The sequence below is a fragment of the Serinus canaria genome, chromosome 3 (assembly GCF_022539315.1).
Source record: "Serinus canaria isolate serCan28SL12 chromosome 3, serCan2020, whole genome shotgun sequence".
NCBI lineage: Eukaryota > Metazoa > Chordata > Aves > Passeriformes > Fringillidae > Serinus > Serinus canaria.
The window spans coordinates 29,426,449-29,449,988 of NC_066316.1; the positions used below are offsets into that span (position 1 = coordinate 29,426,449).

Here is a 23,540-nt window from a genome sequence, read left to right on the forward strand (position 1 = left end):
GTTGTAGAGTATTAACCAGAAAAGCAGAAGCAACTTAAAGTTTTAATCAAGAATTCCATATGAATCTGAAAAGTGATATGAACAAAGCACATTTTCCAGACTTTTCTCTTAATATTAGATCCTTTCTTCAGTATGAGAAAAATCCACTTCAAGCAAAAGCTGTATTTTTTGCCTGTTTTTTAATCAGCTATTTTATTTCATTGTAGGCCTAGGCACCAGCACAGCTATTATAAGTAGCTTCACAATGAAATTTTGGAAAACTCTTCCCATTAACTTTGAATCTCTAGCAGAGTCCTTCATCATTTTATGCCATAAACCTCAGTCTGCTTTAAGGAAAAAAGATCCAGAAATCAGAATCACTGATTGTCGCAGTGAGGGAGACTTGGTGATACTTCAATGTGAGAATCAGCAAGCTTTGTTTATTGATTAGAGCATCAGACATTTAATCACAACACATAATAAGCTCATGCATATTCTGTAAGCTAAGCAATCTATTGGTTATTTTTACTTCCTCATTCTTTACAACTTACATCTCTCTTTTCTCATGCTCTGCTGTCGGCTACAGCATCTTTGTTATCATAATACAGCTATACTCAAGGCCACAGCATCTTCACAGGTGCAGAGCCTCAGATTAGCTAAGTCTAGTACTTTTCCACTTCTCAGCTATCCAGAGCATGTCTACGTGACTTTTGTCATGTAACCAGTCCCCAACAATTGATAACATTATAGAAACATTTTTTTAAAAATTAGTGTCAAAATGAACATTTTCTGTTTATGTGACTGACTGTTTTGGGAGTTTTGGTTTGGTGGTTTTGATTTGTTTTTATGTGTGTTTTGGGCTTTTTTTAAAACTCCTATATGGAATGTAGAACAAATACGTTTCTTATGAAACTATTCCAGTCAGGTCTACTTATGGCTGGCTAAAGAAAGCCTCTCTGACATCACTGGTGAGAGTCATTACCAGGACACTTGATGGGAAGCTGCTTCTCCAGCTAAGAAATAAGAAGCAGAGCAGTTGAAGGTTGACTTGATTTATTCTGAAAACTTCAAATCTATATGCTTATATTTATCCAATAAGTAACTATTATTCCATACTTCCAATTTTCTTGAAACCAGTCCATTGCATGGATTGACCATAAATGTTTGGTCCCTGATTGACCTTTGGTGTTGTGTGAAACTCAGAGAGAGAGAAAGCGCATTGTTGCCCAGAAACAAAGAAAGGAATCCTTCCAGGATATTACAGTGGTTATATTGCAATATCTTTTTCTAAAAAAACAGAGATCCTTGGCACCAGCACTGCTGTAGTGCTGTATGAATGGAACTCACAAACAATGTTACAGTGCTGTATGAATGGAGCTGTGGTGTGGAAGGGCTTCATCAGAACTCAGACTAGCCAGGCATCTAAATGTCTTTGCCACTGGTCATTAGCTTACATCAAAACTAGCACAAAGTCCTTAATTCTCAATGGAAATTAGTGGGCTGTTGGAGTTTCCTTGTTAGAAGCACAGATCCTTTCCAGTCAAACCTTTTTTTGTGGTGCCCATGGGAACTGTGGACAATCTGTTATTGTCTACTGCTAAGAGCCTAACTATATTTGATATTTCTCCCAACACCCAACAGCTCAGTTCTTTTCTTCCAAGGACAAAATCAGCATCAGAAAAAAAAGGTGTCACATGAATTGCCCTGGAGAACAGCCTTGAAAGTATATTGCAGACAAATCCCTCTCAGCCAGCCTTGTCCACACTCCTGTTGGTCTCTGTTGGCTTTCCCTCACTGCCTCCAGGCAGGCTGCATGGACAGAGAGGAGTTTGTTCACATGTGGGCTGCTTCAACCACCTTCACACTTAGCTGAAAAATCTCCTGAGAGAGACTCTGTACTAATTGCTTAGAGAAAGGTGATCTAAACAGTATGCAGAGATAACTAAGGGCTGAATATTTGACCTACTTGCAGCCCTAATGTTTTGCACAGCTGTCTCCAATGCTGTGTTCCCTCACCTTGCTGTGTTTCATGTATTGTTCCTCAAAATTTTTCATGGGGAAAGGTTGTATTTGTGTGAACTGGAAGTTAAACCCTACCACAAACCACAAAAATACTGTGCACACTTCCAAGCCTCAGTTTCCCAGGCTCAAAAACTCAAGATGTGCTGCTCCCAGACAGCATGCTTGTTTTGAGTCCTCACTCATTCCAATCTGGCTACTCTGACAGCTCAGTTCAGGAGAACACCACAGAAGAGCAGCAAAGGTAACAAAAGGCACGACAAAGCCCATCCAACCTACTCATGACTTTGTGCTCAGAGGATTCATATCCATGTGAATACAAAGATACCAAAGCAGGAAATAACTGGTATCTTTAACTAGGATAACTGAGGAAGATGACCAAAACATATTAGCTTCTGAAGCAGTCAGTGAAATTAAATAATTCCATAACAAAGTGCAACCCAAGTAACAACATGAGACACCTGTATTGACACCACAACCTCTGCCCTTTTGCAGAGACCATACCAGGTTCAAAACACCAACACTGGCAGACACTCCAAAATGAAGGCCCCACCCTCTTATGCCCCTTTTTCCAACTATTTTGCCATCCTCAAAATACTGTCTTTTAGCCATCTCACCACCCAGGTCTTCAATTTTATTAGCACAGCTGCCTTCACTCTTATCCAGAGGGCAGGATAAGCCTACAGTTACTGTACACTAAACAGAAACACCTGTGACTCTCCCTTTTTCATATAAATTCATCTATATACATGTATTAGTTATTATTTCTTTTCTTCAGAGCACTGAGTTCCATGTTCTGCAAAGGAAAATAAATCCTCGTCCTTACATTCTCTCCCACACCCCCCACGTGGCCTTGACGGACAAGCACAGACGGTGCAGCAAATATTTCACTTCACTTTATTTTAAAGAAAAGGGGAGAGGGGGAGAGAGAATTCTTGTGGCATTCCAGAAGTCCCTGGACACTCATTCCAAATGCCGGAGTTGGGCCCTGGGTGAGTTTCGGTCTAAAAGAGAACCTGGGTTTCTAGGCAGAAATCCAAACTCAACACAGACACTTTTTTTCTTTCTAAATCAGTTTAAAAAAATTGAGACCTAAAGAGAAAGGGAGGGAAAAGAAGACGGGAAAAAGAGAAAGAAGGAGGAGAGAGAAGTGAAGAAGGAGACCTAACCAAGGCAGAAGAAAAATGAGTTCAACAGGAAGAATCCAAGTCCTCTGGGGTCTTTTTTTTGCCAACCTGGACTTTTATCACCTTCAGACAGAGTTATAACCATTCAAGGAGAAAGGCAGCTTCGCTCATGGCCATGAACAAACAGTGAGGAGAATCAGGATGCCTTTCTCTCCTTGGTGATGGCTCCTGCCAGAGTAGAGGTGGCTAGTTTTCCAGATGGTTCTCACCATGTTTTGCCGACATTGGCTCTGGACACCCTTTTCCCCGGTGTACAAGTGAGGGCAGCACCAGCACACCAGTCCTGGAGATGTCCAGCTCTCACTTAGGTATTCAGCCCCACTACAGCTTTGCTTGACCAGATCATTTGCATGCCCAGATCTGTGCAGCTCAATCTATCACAGGGGATGTGCTGCACCGCCAGAGAACTGGGGAGACTCCCTAAATGCAATTAATGACTCCTACTGACCACAGCCCACAGAAGGCCACTTGCTTCCATGCCACTTTGCATTTCATGGCATTAATCAACACTGGGGTATACTCAGAAAGTTAATCAATTGAGTAATGCAGTTTCTTACCTCACTCAGCTTAGCCCAGTTGAAGGATTTCAGTGGATGTGAAGGCTGCGGGATCGATTTCTTCTTCAAACTGGGGCCACTGGTGCTGAAGGTGGTGGTTGAAGGGGGTGGCACCCCCATGCTGAAGAAAGGTGGTGCTCCTGGTGGAGGAGGAGGTCCTCCTGGTGGAGGTGGGGGAGCAGGAGGGGGGGGACAGCTGGAGAAAGGCAGAGGAGGTGGCAGTGGTGGCAAATTCTCAGACATATGAGAAGAGGACAAAGCTAACGGGCCACCTGGAGGAGGGGGTGGTGGGGGTGGGAAGGAAATGCTGCCCCCTTGCTGGAAAGTAAAAAACACAGAGAAAAAGAAAGCAAACAGTTTAAAAGGCACAATAATAACTCCGTGTTGCCAGCTGATGTGATTTTATTACAACTCTCAAAATATTTGATGTTTTCTTTAAAGCCTCCTGCACTGAAAGCCATGCAATAAAGGGAGGAATCTCAGCTTTCATTTAAGAGAAAGTTTCAAGCCCATGGAGTTGTGGAGAAGAGCTTGAAAAAGGAACCATAAATGGCTCAGAAAAACAGAAAGCTAGTAAAAGAAGCCAAAATGTATTATTTTCTCCTTATGTAGGAAAAAAAGAGAAAAGTTCAATCTTATGAACTTTTGAACTCCTGGGTTTAAAAGCTAAGGGTTTGAAACACTGAATACCTGACATTAGGCCTCAGTAATCCAAAGTGGGAGAGGGGAGGAGGGAATGAATCTGCTTCCTGCAGTGTCTAACTTCTCAGGGCTGTGCTCTGGTGGCTCAGGCACACTGCTGGGATGGAGGGAGCACCAAACAGGAGGGAGCATCTGCAAATGTCACTTTTGCAGAACTCTGAGACAGCTTGGATGCTCTTGCAGCATGATAGGAATCTGTTTCTTATATACTTTTGTATCAGAGCGGTTTCTCTCAATTCCACTGAAATAATAACCAGGGCCATGCCACTCAGCAGTGAAAATTATGGCTTGAGGAGGACACATGTGCCTCAACAGCCCCTGCAAGGAAGGCAGGTGAGGAGAAAGAATGGAGCAGCCCATGCATGAACCATTCTATACCACCAGCTCAGGGATTTTGGTCTCAGCTAAAAGCTGAGCAGCTTCTAAGTATTCCCTATTATGACCACAGCTGTGCTTCATGCATAACATGCTTTTGTTCATCATTCACTAGTTAGCAGCCTTTAAACAAGGATGGGGAAGTCTCCCAGTCTCATACCGAGAACTCATTAAGTTGAGCCACCAGATCATTCATCTGGTCTCGGGTCTGGCGCAGCTCCAAGGATTCCTTCTGCAGCTTGTCCTTCATTTTGTTCAGTGTCTTCATCATTTCATCCTTCTCCTGGGTCTTTGTTTCACATTCCCGCTCCTTCTTCTCTAGCCTGCTCATCAGCTCTGCATGGTCTAGGGGGAACACGCAAGTGGGACTGATGAAACAAAGCTCATGAACAGTCCCTGGGGAGATGTAGGTTATGCTGAAATAAAGCTGGCACTTCTGTCAGCTCAAGCAAGGATGTATAATGAGAGCAAGAAAAAGAAAATAGAATCTGACTGTCTTGACAATGACCTTCAGTGATCAAGACAGCAATGCCTAAGTTTCATTTAGACTGTAAAATCACTTCATGTGAGGACTGAAGGAGCCCCCATCCTGTGAAACACATAAACCATTCACCATGACACAAAATGTCTGCAAAAGGAAAAGTTGTGCCCAGCTCTGCTGCTCACTGCTCTGTGAATGAATTGGGATCAGTTTCTGCCTATGCAAGCAAAGAGGATGAACTCACCTTTCCGGAACTTCTCTGCCTGATCCCTCCACTGCTTGACCTCATTTTCATTCACCAGCCTGAAACATGAAATGAGATCATTTAAACTTTTCCTGAGCTACCCAGGCTGAAAGGCAAGTGGCCATTATGTGTAGTGATCAGCAAAAGGCAACTTGGAAGTGTACAAGTTTATACAGGATCACGCCAGTGGTCCTTCTGGATCCAGATTCTGCTCCCTAGACTACAGCTAATAGGAAAAGGATGCCTTTTTACTCAGTGTCATAAAAAGGGATAAAGGAATGGCTGTGGAAGAAAATTCCTGATACATTCTTGTCTTCAGGTAATGCCCTCAAAGTGCCAAGTCTACTTATTTTGAAAGAGAGAAGTCATCACTAAAATAATCACGGCTGCTATGGGTTACAAATTACCCCATCCTTAATATAAAACCAGATTGCCATTGTTTTTTTCTAATCCCTGTGGTTCTATTTTTTCTTTCTTACAAGGAGGAAGAACACTTCTCTATTGGGTAATACATCAGTAGCAAGGCAATTCTCGCATCTCGAACAGGCACAACTATTTCCTATTACTAACAGAAAATATGCAGGGCATGCCGGGGATTGATGAGATATGCAGAATGAGAAGTAGCTATGAAAGCAGAAAGGGAAGATCAGGCATGAAATCTACAATAAAGTCTGGTATCCAACACCACTGTATTTTTCCATGACAAGAAATCAGTTTTGATTTTGGCTCACACCTATAACAAAAGGAACTGTAAAATTTTTAGCACAGGAGATTTTGGTTTCGTATAGGACTTATGTTCTAAAAATGTTCTTTTCAGTGGATAATTCAGAAGGGTAATGGGCCATGAATTACCTGCAGAGGTAGTTGGATGAAATGAAGAATCCAAAAGTTTGGCTAAAAAAGGACTGAGAACAGGGAAGTTGAGAAGAGAGCCAGCTCATGTAGCTAGACTTCTCAAATGATGCATCCTATGGGAAAAAATAATGGTAATGCCCTCAACCAAGTCTGTGGGTGAGAGCAAACAGACATTTTACTAAGAGGTAAGAGGTTTTGTGTGCCAAGTGGGGACTGCTTTCCCCTGTTTGCAATCTTTCTAAACCATGTGCTCATTAGTAAGAATGGGATCTGCATAGAGACCATGATATTATTCTTAATTTTTAATATCAAGGAAAGGTTTCATGAGCATCCTGAATTAAAAAAGGCACATGAGGAAGCCTTGTTATAAAATCATGAGCATTTTTTCTGAACAGTTACTAGAAGTCAAATACAAGGACTTTGCAGGGAAATACTGCCAAGCTAAGATGTCATTAGAAGGAAATTACTTAGAAGACTTAACTACTTAACAAGACAATGAGAAGCTGTAAGTTGAAATAAGAAAGTCCTCACATATGGTATTTTATTTCTTAAGCACCTGCATACTGATCATATCCTTATTGCCTGCATAACAGAAATAAACAATAATAAAGCAGCTTACATTTTAATGATATTTTTGACATTGAAGTTTTCCAATGGAGCTATATCTGGATCATCTCCTCGTTCATCCTGAAGAACAATTTGTTGGAGTATTCTGTCCAACAGCTGCCATTGCTGGAAGTTTCCTCCATTCCTCTTATCTGTATTGAAAAAAGACCAACCCGTGAGATCTTCCAATTCCATGCCAAAGTGCCCAGACCTGCCAACAAACTGGCATTCTTTCCTCCCCCACCTTTCATCTCAGTCCTGTGTGTGATGAATTACAGAACACAAAGACTAACTCTGAACAGTTGCTGGCAGATTATTTACAAACACCTGGCATACTGGGACAGCTCATAACAGGCACAGGCAACTTTGTGCCTGACGTGCACATTCAGGCTATGGAACCCTTCTGACAGGTTAGCTATAAGTTGCACACTAAACTTCTATAAAAAGGATTCCTTTTTGATAACTAACACTCAGTGTTTTCTGGGGCTTGATGTTGAGGTCACTGTAGAAACAATGAGATGTTTTATCTGCATGCTTGGTTATCTGCAGGTCAGTGAAACTCAACTGGCATGAAAAATTCATACAAACATGAAGAGATAAAGAAGAGAATTTGAACTAAAGGGACTGATCCCATGGATATCCAAAAAGAAGAGCCAGAGCAACATTAAGTCCACCTCAACTCTCTAAGTTACATAACCTAGATCTTTAGACTCTTTAAAACTGCTCCAGTACAATCCTGTCCTGGCCTAAGAGGATTTAGTCTTTCTGCCACCAAAAATCCCAGTCAATACATAAAGCTCAAGCTCTCTTCTAAAGAGAAAATATCAAAGAGGCCACTGAGACAATTTCCACTCAAATTTGTGCATGCTGCACTTGAATCGAATGAGAGCCTGAGAACATACCACCCATCACAATACTTGCTGAAAAGCACACCCCAGTACATCTCCCTCATGCTCCCTTCTCAGTTTGACTGCTCAAATACAGATGAAAATCATGGAAGACCAGCACCTCACACCAAACAGGATCAAGGCAGGCAGTTCTTTAGTGATCCTGCTGTTACACTCTGGATGCATAACTGAATTATTTTATTGCAGTTAATAAGAAGATTCTTATCACTTCCTTTGGAAGCAAATTCCAGTATTATTTTTCACTCAGTGTTTGGGAGCTCTCCATTGATGCACTGCCATGAGACAGCAGCCTGAAGACTTACTGTGGAATTTCCCAGTGGCAGAACAGCTTTCAGTACTGTACTGTTTATCCAGAAAAAATCCTTAGTGTCTTTTTTTAATATTCCAAATGCTATCTCTTTCTGGGAATTCCCTGATCTATAGCACAAGGACTCTTTTTTAACACTTCTGCTTTAAAATCATTAAAATCTCTGTCAGTGACTAACTGGAATGTCTCAGCAACTCAATTTTATTTACAAGTGCATACTTACTGCTGGCCTAAGTATTGCAACAAAAATTTTGCAGTGTAAGATACCAAGTTCATTAGCCACAGCCAAGTTCTGAACAGTAGACAACGGCAGTGTGTGCCCTGGTATCTGTGAACACCAGAGTTTCACCCAGTTCTCCAATACCCCTTGCTCTGGAAATGTGTAAACATACTCACATGGCATCTGCAAGCAGTGCTGGAGGATGGATAACAAATAGGGATAGGCATCTGTATGCTTCAATCTCTTCTTGATCAACTCAAACATCTGAGAGGCACTTTTTGTATCAATGTGGATCTGAAGTGAAAGAAGAGAAAAACAATCCACAGTAAAAGCCTGATTAACTGGGAGGGAGCCAGTCAATACAAGTGGACCTCTGCAAAGTCTCCTGCCAGGTCCAGCTGCAGCTTCCCGGAACAGGCAAAAGGGTCTTTGACACCGCCATTGTCATCGCTATCCAGTATGGAAAAGATCCCCAAAGTAAAAGGCTAGAAAGGTGGGAGCCATGCAAAGCCACCAAGAACTGTTCTGGAGCAAGCAAAACATTTGGGTCCTAGAAACTGGTGGCACAAATAGTAGAAGCTAAGCAAGACAAAGTCTTGTTCTGAATCTGTGTGTGCAGCAAAAGCTGCTCACAAAGAAAGAGGGGACTAAACCATTCTGGACCCTACAGCTTTTTATTGATGCTAGAGGTTGTCTCTATGTTAGTCTTTAAAATACACATATTTTAAAATACTGATCCTGTCCACAGGCTCTGAGGCAACAGTTGTCAGCAGAGTTACATGTAATGTTGGGAAGAATATCAGAAAATAGCCCAAACTTCACCCATAGTCCTGCAAAGGGGATGTCTGAAACTAGAAGGCATCCCAGATCATCAGGACTGAGAACCTGAGAGCATAGTTGAGAACCTCCTTCACTCCTGAACGTTCAGGCAAACAAAAGAAAGAAGTTTTTATCAAAGATGCTCATCAGAAGCACTTTGTGTGACCATTGCTCACACAGTGCAAATCTCCTGCTTGCTAAATGAGAAACAGTGAAAACAGGAGCATCAACCACTCTCAGCACTGAAGTCAAACATCAGTTTTAGGGAGCACAAAGGAAAGGTGCAAGAAGCATCCCTAATGGATGCAAGTTCAGCTTTGGCCAGTTCATGTACTACAAAGAAAAACTTACCAGGTCAAACCTCTTGGCAAGCTCCAGGTCATCTTCATTTCTGACCATCTCAAAGAAATCTAAATGTCTAAGAGGAAAAAGAACAACAAAACATCTGCCAGTGTTCATGGCATGATTCAGACTTAAACTAAGTGTGTCACTAGAGAAGCAGCTAAACCTCAGTTCAGCTAGAACATGTGGAAATTGGCAAGCCTTAATTACATGAAGGGCTGTCACAGGTATGCAAGGACAGGGAATCAGTGACAGGCCAAAAGAAAAGGCTGGCAGAGGTGCACATACTCTAACTCTGTAACACTGTGTTGAGGTAAGGAGCAAAAGATAAACATAAAATAGGAAAGGCATATTCTGCTTTTGATAAATGCAATGCCTGCAGTGATAATACAGTTCTAAAAAGTCCACACCATACTTGCTAGCCAGGTATTGGATCATTACAAGTTGTTTCTTTTAAACAGTGAAGCAGAAATGCATTCAGTGGATCAGTTCTCAACAGCCTCTAGATATGCCTATTGATAAGCACAGCAGCATGACTATGTCTGGATCTGGGTGACCTGGTGAGTGACACATTTGACCATCTGGACTTTTCTTACACAGAGAATGGAGCACAGCAGGTGATGTGGAGAAAGGCTGTGGCACATTCCCCTGTACAGATCTGGTACAAGAGTCTTTGTAATCCAGGCATCTGAGATCCTCTCAAACCTTTGTTATTCTCCTAACTTGTAAAATCCAACTAAGTCCCTCCTAAACACTCCTGGTTACTGTCCAAAGGAATATAGATCATCTATAGGACAGATTTTCTTATTCTTGCTTATAATGTTGTAGATCAAAAGCATAATTCCTGGTTCCAGCTCTGCAGCAAACTAGTCATACAACCTGGAAACTCAAAACCTGTACTTAGACCACACAATGAAGTCAATGAACTACTGGCTTTCCTGCCTCCTACCAGGACAGGCTTTTGTTCCAGTTTTGCTTCAAGAGAAAACAATTAGAGTATTTTTTTGTTTTTCTCATTCTGACTGCCATCCCCTGCTGAGAAAAAAAGCAATTGAGGAACTCCTTTGCCACAGCCTCTGCCAACTTAGTATGTATGTTTCATACTTCATCTGCTGATGTTAATTTTAGGATAAATATATTTTTTTTAATTTTCTTTTTTGTTTTTATATGGAGTCAGTTTCAAGAAGAGACAGAATCAGCTGTCTCAAATAGAGAAGAGTTTCTGAGAAGTCTTTCTGTTCATCAGTAGCTGTTCTCAGAAAGCAAGTCTTACCTGTCCAGTGTGGCATTCTCGTGTCCTCTGAGCTTGTCAATGACGGGCTGAATTCCCAGCATTAGGAACTCATATCGGAGATGCAATCGGAACTCCAAATTGTCCTAAAACAATGAGGGAAAACCAAGTTATTTGTTTTCAAAAGCTGTCAATCACATTTTAAAAACATTTGCTTAAAACTTCAGTCCTCCCCTTTTTAATATTCTCTATCTTGACACCAAATTCACAGGATGAATAATTCCAGTAAAGTAAGTAAAAAAGGAATTAATGCCTTTATCTCCATTTCACTTAAAAGTATATTTGTGTACTATGAATTTTGCATATGCAGTCATAAGGACAGCACACTCCATGTTGTTCCATAAGGAACAGAAGCTAGTGGCATGTTTCCTGCTAGTCCATTAGAGGTTCCCTCCTGGTTGCAGATGAACAGCATTGCAGTCTTCCTCCTATTTTTTTCTGTTTATTTGTCATAAAACCATACACATAAAGTCCCATACTCTGACAAACCTTCTGACATCTATTCAGTGGGATGTTACAGGATTCCCAGAGATAGAGACAAATACATTGCCAGACAGCTCTCATGAGCTCGTTGTCTTTTGTGGTTTAACCAAAAAAAGTAAAAAAAAAAAAAAAAAAAAAAAGCCAATGTCACAAAAGTAACACTTTGAATTAAAGAAATTAATTTAAACTATCCTTTAGATTCAAAAGGAAGTCTTGTTAATAAAAGTAAAACAACTGGGATTTTTTTTCTGAAATGTTTCCCTTTGATATTTAAAAATTAAAATGCTTTGACTTTGTCTTTAAGTCAAAACAACTAAACATTTCAAAACATTTGTGAAGATAAACCAAACATATTTTCTAAAAGGGATGAAATAAAAAGGTAAATGCTTTGCAGTTCTTAAAACAAACAAAAAAACTCTACACAACGAAAACAGCAAAAAACCAACCAACCAATAAACAACTCAAAGTAATCACTTCAGTGTAAGTAGTCTATGTAACACTGAAGATGCTTAAAATGAAATAATATGGAAGACATTACAAGACTGATCTTAACAATTAAGAATTATTTTCCATAAAATATATCCACTCACTACCACAAGATTTGTGACTTAATCTACTAGCTATTTCCAAGATGAACTAATTTAAACGTAACATTTCAGAAAGAATTTCCAGGGCAGCGCCTCACCTCACCAGCACCTGCATTCAGAACAGCATTGATAAAGGACATGATGGCTGTCTTGAGGTTTACTTCATCTCGGTATCGCCCCATGCTTCGGTCCAGCTCGTTTAACAATGACTGAAACAGAACAGCAAGCTGGGTTAGAGGACATAAACTAATTTCTTGCAGGATAGATTGCACTTCTGTATACAGGGGAGATAATTGCAAAGAGAAGCTGTCTTTTAAGGAAGAAAGCCTGTGCCTGAACCTTGAAAGATCTATCCTTGTTCCTTCACTTACTACCCTTTAACGTGAAGCAGACAATTATTACATCTTGGTAAGCTCCTTTTAGGGATTTTCAAATAACAGGAATATCCCCTGTGCTTACAGCTCCAAAGCCCAAAGTTGAATTACACATCTCCACTGCTCAGTTAAGCTCCAGTTTCCATGTTACAGACTCATGGAATGGTTTGGGTTAAAAATGGCCTTTAAAGATCTAGTCCTGACCCCCCTGCCGCAGGCAGGAACATCTTTCTGCCAGACCTGGGCTTCTCCTCAAAGCCCCATCCAGCCTGGCCTTGAACACTTCCAGGGATGAGCCATCTACAACTTCTCTGGCCAACTTGCTCCAGTGCCTTTTGATCCTCATCATAAAAAAACTCTCTTCCTTTTACCCATTCAATGTCTAGCCTCTTATAGTTTAAACTCCTTAGCCCTTTTCCTGTCACCAGAAGCCCTAGTAAAATGCCCTTCTCTATCTTTCTTATAAGCTCTGTTTATTGAAAGGCTGCTGGAAGTTCTCCCTGAAGGCTGCATGTCCTCCTGTTAACCAACCCACAGGGGGTGTTCAGCACAGGAATGCTTTTGGTCTAATTTCTGCATACATACCGATATTTTACCATAATCTTGTGAACATCAGGATACAAAGGAGAAAAAGACTAGACAAGTAGCATTCATGGCCTTTGCCTTATTCAGGATTAATTCCACTTGAATATTTACCAAAGAGGTTATATGCAGAAACTGATTAGCCATGAAAGCAACTCTACTTTCAGCTTTCTGCTGATCACCATGAATATTCTCTTCAGGATCTTCTCTGATCAGTTCATAAATCCAAGGATGATTTTCCTTACTGAAAGAGTAACAAATTCCACTTGAGATCTGTGAGTTCAGCTGTATGAGTCTCACTCCAGCATAAATAATAAATGCCTCACACTCGTATATTTGTTTTGCTATCACACTAAAAAAGAGAATTCTTTTTTTTTTGATTCCCTAAGAAGTTTTGACCATAAAGGGATAACGAAGACAAAAATAACTTTTCTGTGTTTGGCTCAGCAGACCATCTGAATACCGTTTTGAAGCTATGATGCTGAGTAAGGAAGTTCACTTTCCTCTAGTCAGTCTTTTGTCCTGGTCACTGAAAGTGTTCACTCATAGCAAAATCTTTCCTCTACTAGTCACCATAGGTCTATCTTGTTTTCCTGTAGAAAGCCACAGAGATATGTCTCAAGAAACAGGAGGAATATCCTCCTGCACATTCTTCAGGGGAAAGAATAACCTCCTGCCTTCATGCTTATTTTTGTGCAAAAATATTTTGACCTATCATACACTGCTACTGACAGCTGTTTTCACATCTGAGCATGGTTTGTTCATTATCAAACAAGCTCGATTTCATAAACTCCTTTCTCTTCCTCCTAAATTTCCCATCTGGAATTTTCAATTTTCCCTACTCCAGGCAACTGAGTTGCAGTCTTGTTCAACACCTCAGTAACTGTGTTATGACCAAATAATATTTTGCTAGAAATGGGAACGAGTCTTACATAAAAGCATATGAAATGCTCTACTGAGCCAGACTGGTGGTCAGCTCAATCCACCATCCTGTCTCTAACAGTGACAATCAGAAACTACCTGAGAAGTCTTTAAATTCACCAACAAAACCAACTGTTCAACTTGACAAACAAGCAGAAGTGAAATAAATGAGAGAATTTTATTCTGTTACTGCCAGATTTGATGCTGAAATTCAAAACACATGTGCCTTCTTGGAATAATTGAATTAGCCATCACTACAGAAACAGCAAAACCAAGGATGCTTTTGCTGGTTTTCTTCAGAGGCTTCATTCCTATCATACTTTCTCACAGACTTGTAACAACATGATAGAATCTATGGAACAACATATCAGGTACAGCATCCAGACAGGTTGAAGGATGCAAACAAAAGTTATCTATCCCCCATTTCAGAAAACTGAACAAGGAACAGAATGCAATGGGAAGCAAACCAAATTCAGGGCAAGAAACCCCAAAACTCTGTGTTGCACTAATCCAATTGAAGAGCAGCACATCTTCATGTAATTGTTCAGCTTGAGAAGGAAACACTGTAAGTTCTTGCAATTCCTAAAAATCAGAGTCTACACCCACATACTTCAGCCAAACTCCAATATCTCCAACTCTTTGCAAATGGCTGAGGTTCAAATCTTCACTTGAACATTTCCTGTGAAAAAGATTTCACCACACCTCTTGGCAGCCAGTTCTGTGGCCCAATTGATCTTATGGTTATAATGGTTTTTCCTACTATTTAAGCAAAACTTTCCTTGCTTAATCCCATTATTCCTCGTCACTGACACCCAGTAGCGTTTCATTCAATCTGCAGCAAACCTCAAAAGGCTTTGGTTGAGCCCTAAAGGGAGGAAGGAAATCAAGGGTGAATACAGCCTTTTAATTTGTTCCTTGTTAGATCCTCTACTACAATTCCAAATTGATCAGCTTTCTCCTCACAAATTATGGTCTGTACTGACACTGTTTAATATAAATCAGGCAAGAGGGCTCTGGAAGGAATGCTCCTGACCTCCACCTTTTCAACTGACAAAATCAAACTTTCTTTATTCATTCATCTCGAGCTTCAAAATTTCTAGCAGCGTTAAGGAGGAAAACAAGAGTTTTATCCCCAAAGCAGCCCATTTAATATTTCCACTGGGAAGTGAAATCAGCTTCTTTCAGACAATATCTAACACCTACGTTCTCTCAAGACTAAAAGGAAAATTCTTTCTCCCCACAGGGATCCACAGCTAGACGAGTGTTTTAAATAGCAAGCTATGCTGGAAGAGCACTGGAACATCCTGATAAACATTTTGAGCCAATAGAGCTTTATGACTTTGCAATGTTAGTTTTGTCTCAAAATATGGCATGTTAAAAAGTACAATGTGATACAATGTCAGGACACGGAGAAAAGGAGGAGAAGCAGAAAGCATAAAAATAATCATAAAGGCAACAGCTTTAGGGAGAGAAAGGATGCGCCCCTTTCACAAGGGAAACCAGTCATAAACACAATAATTCAGACATAAATGACTTTAAAATCAGAGACTCTTCTTTCTCAGTTTTTATAGCATTTTATAAAACTCCATATTCACAAGAATAAAAAAAAAAGACAAAGTAATGTTTTTATGATCACCCAGTGAGCCAGTGACAGAATTACGCTGAATACATGGAAAAAAAAATCCCAGCAAGGACAACAAGGGCTCATCTTCCTAATTCCACATTTCTTCTCTGAGGATTTACTGTTTGGATTTCAAGTGTTTTCTTTCATCTCTGTTCTTTAAGGGGCAGATTTGTAGGATTTGCAGGCAAGGAAGCATGTTTCAAACAACTGGATGAAGACTGAGTTTTCCAGATTGCCTCAGGAAGGAGATTTGAAGGCATGCACTAATACTACTGAGGTATTTGAGTATAGAAAGAGTATTACTCTGAAGAGGACAATTTGCACGGCATATCTTAAGATGAACTACAGATTGCTCTGTTGGACACTAAAGTGAGAATCATTCCAGGCAGAAAAGCTTTATAAAAGATGGGTCATTAATTAAAGAAAGCAAAGCAAAAAGCTCAGGCAAGAAGATGTGGCAAATGTGAGAAAATAGGTATAGTGACTGTATCAATGGAGACACACAAAGGATAGAATCTTGATGCAAAGGCCAAGACAAAGATGATCCTGATACACTTATTAATGCCTTAAATATCAAAGACACAGGGGAAGTTGCAGTATGAAAAGGCAATTGAGTGAAGACTGGAGCCTCAACAAAAAAGAGTAAGTTCTGGAGGATCTCCCCAGGGCTTTAAAGTGAATCCTGACTGAAGTTATGGACTGACAATTGTAGTCAGTAAATGAAATGCTGGCAATTTAGAAAGAAATAATAATTTGTATCAGTTTCAATTCAGAGTAAAATCTGAAATTTTTTTTTCATAAGGAAACAGTCCTTCATACCCAAATAAGTTCTATTTATATTTTCCATTAACTTCATAATTTATTAAAAAAAAAAAAAAAACAAAAACACATCAAGAACCAAAGACACTCTCTATGAAGCACTTCAGTACTGTTTGATTAATGGTCTTCAGCTGATATTATTTGGTGTAATTTAGTTAAGTTAATTGTGACTAAAAACATTTTTAATGCTCAGGAATTTCACTTCCGTTTGAATTTTGACTTCAGATACCCTATAAAACTATACATTTTCTATTCAAGAAATAAAAGCCATTGCAGGACAGGGTTAATGTAAGTTTACTAAGAACCATACCTTAAGTCACAGCTTTCCTTCTCCACTAATTCACCAGTTGCTGAGTCTTCTGACCACTTTTGGCAGCTGTGCCAGGTAGCAGGAGTTGTGTTTAGAACACTGACTGGCAATAACTCCTCACATTCAACAAAATGTGCCATGTTTTATGCTGCTGTGTTAAAATACGTGATCTCTACACTCCACCACACTTGTGCACATTGGAAATAATCACTGTTTCAATCTAAAGCTGTCAGCAGCAAGTTATTCAGGAGCTCAAGTTTTAGATAGTTGTCAGCAAATCATTCTGAAACTCTCTTCCTTCTTCTTACAAAAAGTAGTGGAAGCAGAAGCATATGCCCCAAATTATTCCTCATCACAATGATATCACTATTTCTCTTCAAAAGGAAAAAAAAATTGTTTTGGGGAAAAGTAGATCTGTACTAGTGTTAATTACATTAACCTCCTGATTCCCCAACAGACATAGTGCTGGTCACCACAAGTGAAACGAGGGAGAATGGGACACCTAGGTTTACTGCTACCTGCAAGAGTGGAAAATAAATCCAAACAGATAGTACACAAAGTGCCAGCTCTCACAGATGAGGAGGAATAAATTGACAGTAAGATGGCTGAATGGGATGACAAATATTTTCAACCACTGTTGTCAGGAAGGCACCTTAAGGAAAAGCAACACCAGCACTGATTTTTTCAGAGGTCAGCATCACCTGTAAGTAATTTGTTGGACATTCCAATAAAAAGTGAGCTCAGTACAATTTCCAGAAAGCTCTGCACTTTCACTTCACAAGAACTGAGTTGATTTCCAAAATTTGAGATTACTTCCCTCTGATGCATTGTGTCTCTAAATTGGCCATTGCCTTGCAGAGCTGGATATAAAGACTGAGCAGTGCCTTTACAGTTCCCAGCTTTCCTTCCCCCCACAAATTAGAATCAGTCTGCAATGATGGACCGTAGAGGCAAAGGAATACATTTCTACTCTGAATAGTTTCTCCTGTTCCTACAGTTTAGTTCACAGCTTTATTACTTTCACAGAAAGAATTCTTGTTTGTGGCTTCTGCCAGATTCCCCACTTGTGGTGGATAGTTTTCAACATAACAGTGTTTAGGTGTGGCTGGTCAAAGTCAAGCTGCAAAGTTTGCTGCAAGCTCCACACTTTCTGGACACTTCAATACACCAAATGATGCTGCTAGATGCTCAAGCTGCAAAAACACAGCCCCCAAAGGGCTCAGTTTCACACCTAAAGGATCTCTTCATATACTTGCAAACTCTGGTTAAAAAGATTACATTCAGGGCTAGGATTAAAAGAGGATAGAAAAAGGCTTTCATTGGATACTACATCTTTGAAGCTTACAGGAAAGGTAAAGAACAAGCATTTTCAGCTCATCCTTCTTTTAAAATGGCTTCCCATATTCAAGTTACAGTGGATGCTTTTCTGACAATAAGCTGCAAGACTGCTCTGGGACAGAGGTGCAGGAGGGCAAGAAGCAAAGAGATAGAGCACTCTTAATTTTAAGAGCTAGAGTATCAGAGAAACTTCCTCTAAAATGTAAGAAACATACCAAGACCACATTTGTTTCTTCAGGATTTAAAAAATCCCCAGTCTCTCTGTTAGAAGAATAACTGGAGATGGATGAGGAATGCCTTTGGATGAACACTTACCCCCTCAAAATTAAACTCAAGCTATTGCTGAGTATGGTGGAAAATCCCATTTCAGTCTCTAAACACAAGTATTAATAACTGCAAACAAGAACACATTCTTCCTGCTAAATCATTTCAGGGGTTGGGTGGGGCTTCTTTTTTTTGGTTTGTTTTTCTTGAAAAATAAAAGAGAATATCCATTTATCTTTCATTTTTTCCTGCATGGAAAAGTGTTTTGACAAGAACAGCATTTAGGCAAAGTACTTTTCATGAGTTTAAGAGACTGGTAAGCATCTGCAAATCATTCCACCAGATTCCTCAAAAGCTACTACATTTTACCCAGCAGTGACTTACCTCAGTTATTCAGTAACTTTTAAATCAACACAGAAAGAGAGAAAGAGACAGAGAGAATACCCAACTAGGGCAAACTCAGCATCTGTCCCATATGGGCTTATTAAGCAGAGTCAATTGGTCCAGTAAGGGCAAGTTAACACAGGGCCACAAGGGCAGTCAGGCTTATGAGTTCCTGCTTTTTCTAGAGCAGCTCAAGTTATCCCCACCTGTCTCCCAGGTATAAAAGAATGTCATATTAATTCAGGAAGGTTTCTTTGTTTCAGCTAATTACTAGAGAACAAACTGACTTTAAATGTTTTCCTTCTCCTCCATAGGCAGTACCCAATTATCTCCACATCATAGCTCATGTTCATGGCTTACTTCCCGCACCTGCACTGCTCATTCCCATCCTCCTCCTGTACTAAAGAATGGTACACATTCTTATGACTGCAGCTGTAATCTCTTCACATTCCAAGTTTTACTGTAATTATGATTTTCCCTAATGAAGCAGCCTCAAGAGCTTCCAACTGAGGCTGAAAGGCCCCCACTTCCGGAGCCATACATTATGTGGCACACTTGCATATTGGAGACACACATCAAGTCTGAATAGACAAGAAATGCAAATGAGGCAGCATCCATGGAGGGATGGACCTGCCAATGCCAAATACAGATAAATACCAATTCAAGATCCCCTGCATCCCTGTCCTAGGTCTGAGTCACAGTCAGTGAAATCCATAGTGCATTTGGTTCTAACACAAACATTGGCAGCGACTGTCCATCAGCACAGACTGTTTCCCCATTCACTATTTCATCAGCCTAATATCCATTGGCTGAGAAGTAGGTAGGAGATAATGACTGTCAGGCATTGGGATCCCCTGCCTGTTGGCACAACACCACTCTAATGATTTCATCTAAGGAAGAACAGTAAATGGCTGTTATCCCAAAGTTAAGGAGTCACATCTTCACACACCACAAGAGATTCTCCACTACCTTTTTGTAAAGGTGCTCAGTTCACTGGGAGGAGGAACATTACAGTAGCAGCCAGTAGTTTCCACAGTAAAAGCCTGTCACTGACCTACTTCAAGATCTCTGAGAATTCATTTCTCTCCTGTGGTCTGAATGGGAGTTATTTGAGCCAACAATTGCAAAGTGATGACGATTCACAAGTTGATTGCTAAGTGGCAAGTGAAGTGCCTCCACTATACATAATTTAATTCTTCACCTCCATTATTTAATCCACAATGCTTTCATTACTAAATTAAGGATGTAAAATGAGGACAGAGGGTCCTGAAGTTCGGTGGCTTCATTTTCTAGGACAGAACAAATCATTACCATCCCAGAAATGCCATCAAGCTAGAGTATGAGAAGATAGTCAGCTTTCATTTAGCAAAGCGAACCTCCATTTTCAGGCAAAATATACAGAATTTTAAGTTAGCATTAATGACAAGCAATATGACTTGAAATAGAAGTATAAATACAAGTATACACATTTAGTAATAATCTATTGGAGAAATTTCCCTTCCTAAAACAAAATAATAAATGTTGCCTTTTTACTACTTAGCAAGTTTACAATATATGCATTCAAAAATCACTCCCGGCAGAGATTCCCCATTCTGGGTATTGCTGTTAAAGCATCCTCCTTTTACCTGGAATCTTGTCCTTTCTGCAGCATAGACTTGGTAGTGAAGCATGGCTTGCAAGACTTTTTTGTGACCATCTGGTACCAAGCAGACAGCCCCTAGGATCTCCAGCACAGCAATCTTGGTCTTAATGTTCTCAGTCCGTAAGCTCTGGGATATGATGTTGATACTTTCGGGATGGGCCAGGACATGAGCCCGTCCTTGGGAGTTGTTCATCAGTGCCTTGATACACCCTATAACGGATGTGTGGATGCGACTCTCCGAGGTCTCATAGTCCATGCTTTTCAGGAAGTTCAGCAAACAGCTCAGGCCATCCAGCTCAATAAACCTGGTCACAAACCTGGAAAGAGAAAAACAAAAACAAAACAAAAAAAAAAAAAAAACGAGTAGGAAAAACAAGGAAAGCAGACCAAAGGCACTTTTCCCAAAAGACACTATATTATTCAACCCCAGATCCTTAAAAGCTGGCTAGTTTTCAGCCTAAATTCAAAGAACAATTCCCAGGTATTTAAGAAAAATCAAGCAAACAAACCAAGAGAGAAAACATTCCACCTAATAATGGTGTGTTACATAGTTTCAGGGTAATTATATGCTATCATCTTACACTTCTGTTTGGTCTCTGTGCTCTTTGTTGCAGTTACCACCAAACACTGCTGTGGTTCACCTCAACAGCTGCTGCATTTTCGAGGCTGAAGGGATTCTTTTGAATTATTCCATCTTACACATGTGCTAATACACCCAACACACACACTTGTCACCACACTTTCAGTTAGGAGTTCAGATTACCTTGAAAACCATTTTAAGCTTAGCTCTAACTTTCAGCCAATACTGCTTATAGGTTCCACCTCCAGGATTTGGGCACACTGACAAAGGGGAACTCATTCCCACTCTGTCCATCAGCCATACTGCCTTCACACTCCAATCCCGGGACATATGTGTAGGAACATGTTATATTTTAATAGGGCATGTTCTTCTGTAAATGGCAACGCTCCTCTGCTTTTGTTGAAAACCAGGGTTAAAAAATCCAGATGGGTCAATTTAGACCATGCAAACAGCCCTCTAGACAAATCACTAGGAAAGGATGGAATTAGGTAAGTTAGTTCAAACCAATCATTCCAGCAATGTTTCGTTTGAAGTTCCCAAGATTAAAAATGGGCATTCAAGACATGGAAAGGGCTGCAAATAATCTCCCTAGATCGCATTGTTTGCCTCCTCTAACATGTTGCTCAGGTAGGTACAGTTTTTTGGAATGTCTGAATGCAAAACCACATGCGTCACGCTTGAATTTTCAGTCTAAAAAAATGTACACCAGCAATGACTTGTCCATGGCCACATTTTGAACAGCATAATATAGAAAGACGCTTCAAGCAATTGAAAAGGTTGCTAGCAATTGCCAACTGTATAACAAATTTAAAGTACCAAAATTCTGTGTCACTGCACTTTTACCCAGTCCCTCTCCTTCCTTAATGTACCATCTTTCTTTTTCTGTCCATGAGATGCTGTTACTTATAATCAGTAACAATGGAAGCACCATGCTGAAAGACCTAATTTCACTGGTCTCTGTTCATGTCCCGGTACCAGCAAGAGAAACCCAAGCCATACTTATATTTCTCTGGATAACATGGATTTGACATATGTAAGGTCTTTTGATGGTTACAACTCCACACCACAAAGGAATTTTCAGAGTCTACCTGAAAGTTACACTCACTATGCTGACAGATTTGCCAACTTTCATGTGAGCCAGCAATTTGACCAAAAATATGGAAAAGTCTGGTGCATTCAACAAAGTTTTGGTCTGATGTTTGGGTTTTGTTCAAAACTGAATTTCAAGGTGACTGTCAGAGTAAGGGTACACACAGGAGGAACATGTGCACACCAAAAATGAAAACATGGTTTAACTGAACCTTGCTAAGACAATCTGCCAAGTTTGCAAGGTCTGATTGCACATTCTGTGGATGCACCATTCTGTCTACCCTAACAAATCATAGGAGCACAAGACCCTCTCTCTCCAGGCTTGAGAGCAGCATGGACATTGTGCACCAAGAAGTCAGCCAAAGCAGTTTGTAATTCAAACTGATTACAGAAAGATTCAGATTTAATTAAGTTTCTGCAATTAGCTACTAGCTTGAATAAGAAGACTCAAACAAGTGCATTTATAGCTAGAAGAGTTGCTGCAAAGGATTTATTTGGAAAAAAAATAAGCACAAACTCAGCATGTTACTAAACAACGATGCAAATGAATTCTGATCAATTCCCTGGGCCTATAAAGAGTGGAATTACTGTTGTCTCTGCTATGGAGGGGCTACTTTAAATTGCCCTCCTTACCTTCAAAGTTCCATTCTATATTTTATCTGTTCTCTCTGTCTTTTGGGGGTTGGGGGAAAGGCACCATTTTTCCCCCTGTTTTTTTAACTTCCAGGGCTGAGGGAAGACTTAAGATGAATATGTTTCTGAAGTTACAGAGCAATACTGATGGAAACATCCCAAGAAGCAGCAGAGTAAAAGGTCTCCTAAATGCACTTTGGGATTGAACACACAATCTTATGGCAAGACAAGCAAGGCACTACAATTTTCATGTATTTTCACCTGCCCTGATGACCATGTGAAAAAAAAAAAAAGGTAAATGCACAAAAGTCACATTGTCCCAATTAAGTACAAACTCTCACTAAATTCACTGGCAGCACAATTTTTCTAGGACTGTTAGGATGAGGTCATTGCAAAAAGAAGGCCTGCGCTGGAAAGCAGCGTGTGTGACAAAACTTGATTAATGACATAATTTAAAACAATGTTGGGACTTTCCTGTACTATTCCTAGCCCAGAGAGCAAACAGTGAGTCGTGTTACTCAATAGCAAGAAAGCACCCTTCTATTTCAGCTGCAATCAGAAGCAGGAATCAAATTATAAATTTCATCTTCCTTTTTCCAAACATTTAGTTCCTTATTCTCCAGAAAAGGCAGAACACATGCTGGGGGAGGTAAAGCAATGGCAAAAGCAGTTCCTGGCCCAACAGATACTCCCAGTATGAGGATTTGTTTGGTGTGGGGAGGTGTGTGAGTAAATGTCTGAAGGAAGAAAAAGAAGTGGGAGTTTAGCTGACAGCCTGAGTGCCGCAATCCTCACACTGTTGGTGTTTGTGTATCTGTCTGCCTCTGTGCACGTATCTGTGTGTATGTGCAAAAGCAAAGTCAACTTACACAAGTCAAGAACCTTCTTGCAGACACTACACAGCACAAGTGTAACTAACTCCTGTCCTACCCAGCCTCTGTGCTGCAAAGTAAGGTCTTGTTCTAGACTGGGAGGTGTAAAGTTAAACATGTTTGCCAGGGCATTCTGGCTAACACAT

General features: G+C 40.2%; 1 protein-coding gene across 3 annotated transcripts in view; it reads right to left on the bottom strand.

The window, feature by feature from the left end:
• Positions 1-23,540, bottom strand: part of DAAM2 (dishevelled associated activator of morphogenesis 2) — a 205,576-nt gene that overhangs the window by 44,525 nt on the left and 137,511 nt on the right. For all 3 annotated transcript variants that reach the window (XM_030235963.2, XM_018915542.3, XM_009091455.4), the window contains 9 exons: positions 20,204-20,537; positions 12,061-12,171; positions 10,875-10,978; positions 9,611-9,677; positions 8,617-8,734; positions 7,019-7,157; positions 5,545-5,603; positions 4,980-5,164; positions 3,743-4,060 (listed from right to left, as the gene is read on the bottom strand). In XM_030235963.2, coding sequence (XP_030091823.1) covers positions 3,743-4,060; positions 4,980-5,164; positions 5,545-5,603; positions 7,019-7,157; positions 8,617-8,734; positions 9,611-9,677; positions 10,875-10,978; positions 12,061-12,171; positions 20,204-20,537 — 1,435 coding nt within the window. The remainder of the gene's footprint in view (positions 1-3,742; positions 4,061-4,979; positions 5,165-5,544; positions 5,604-7,018; positions 7,158-8,616; positions 8,735-9,610; positions 9,678-10,874; positions 10,979-12,060; positions 12,172-20,203; positions 20,538-23,540) is intronic.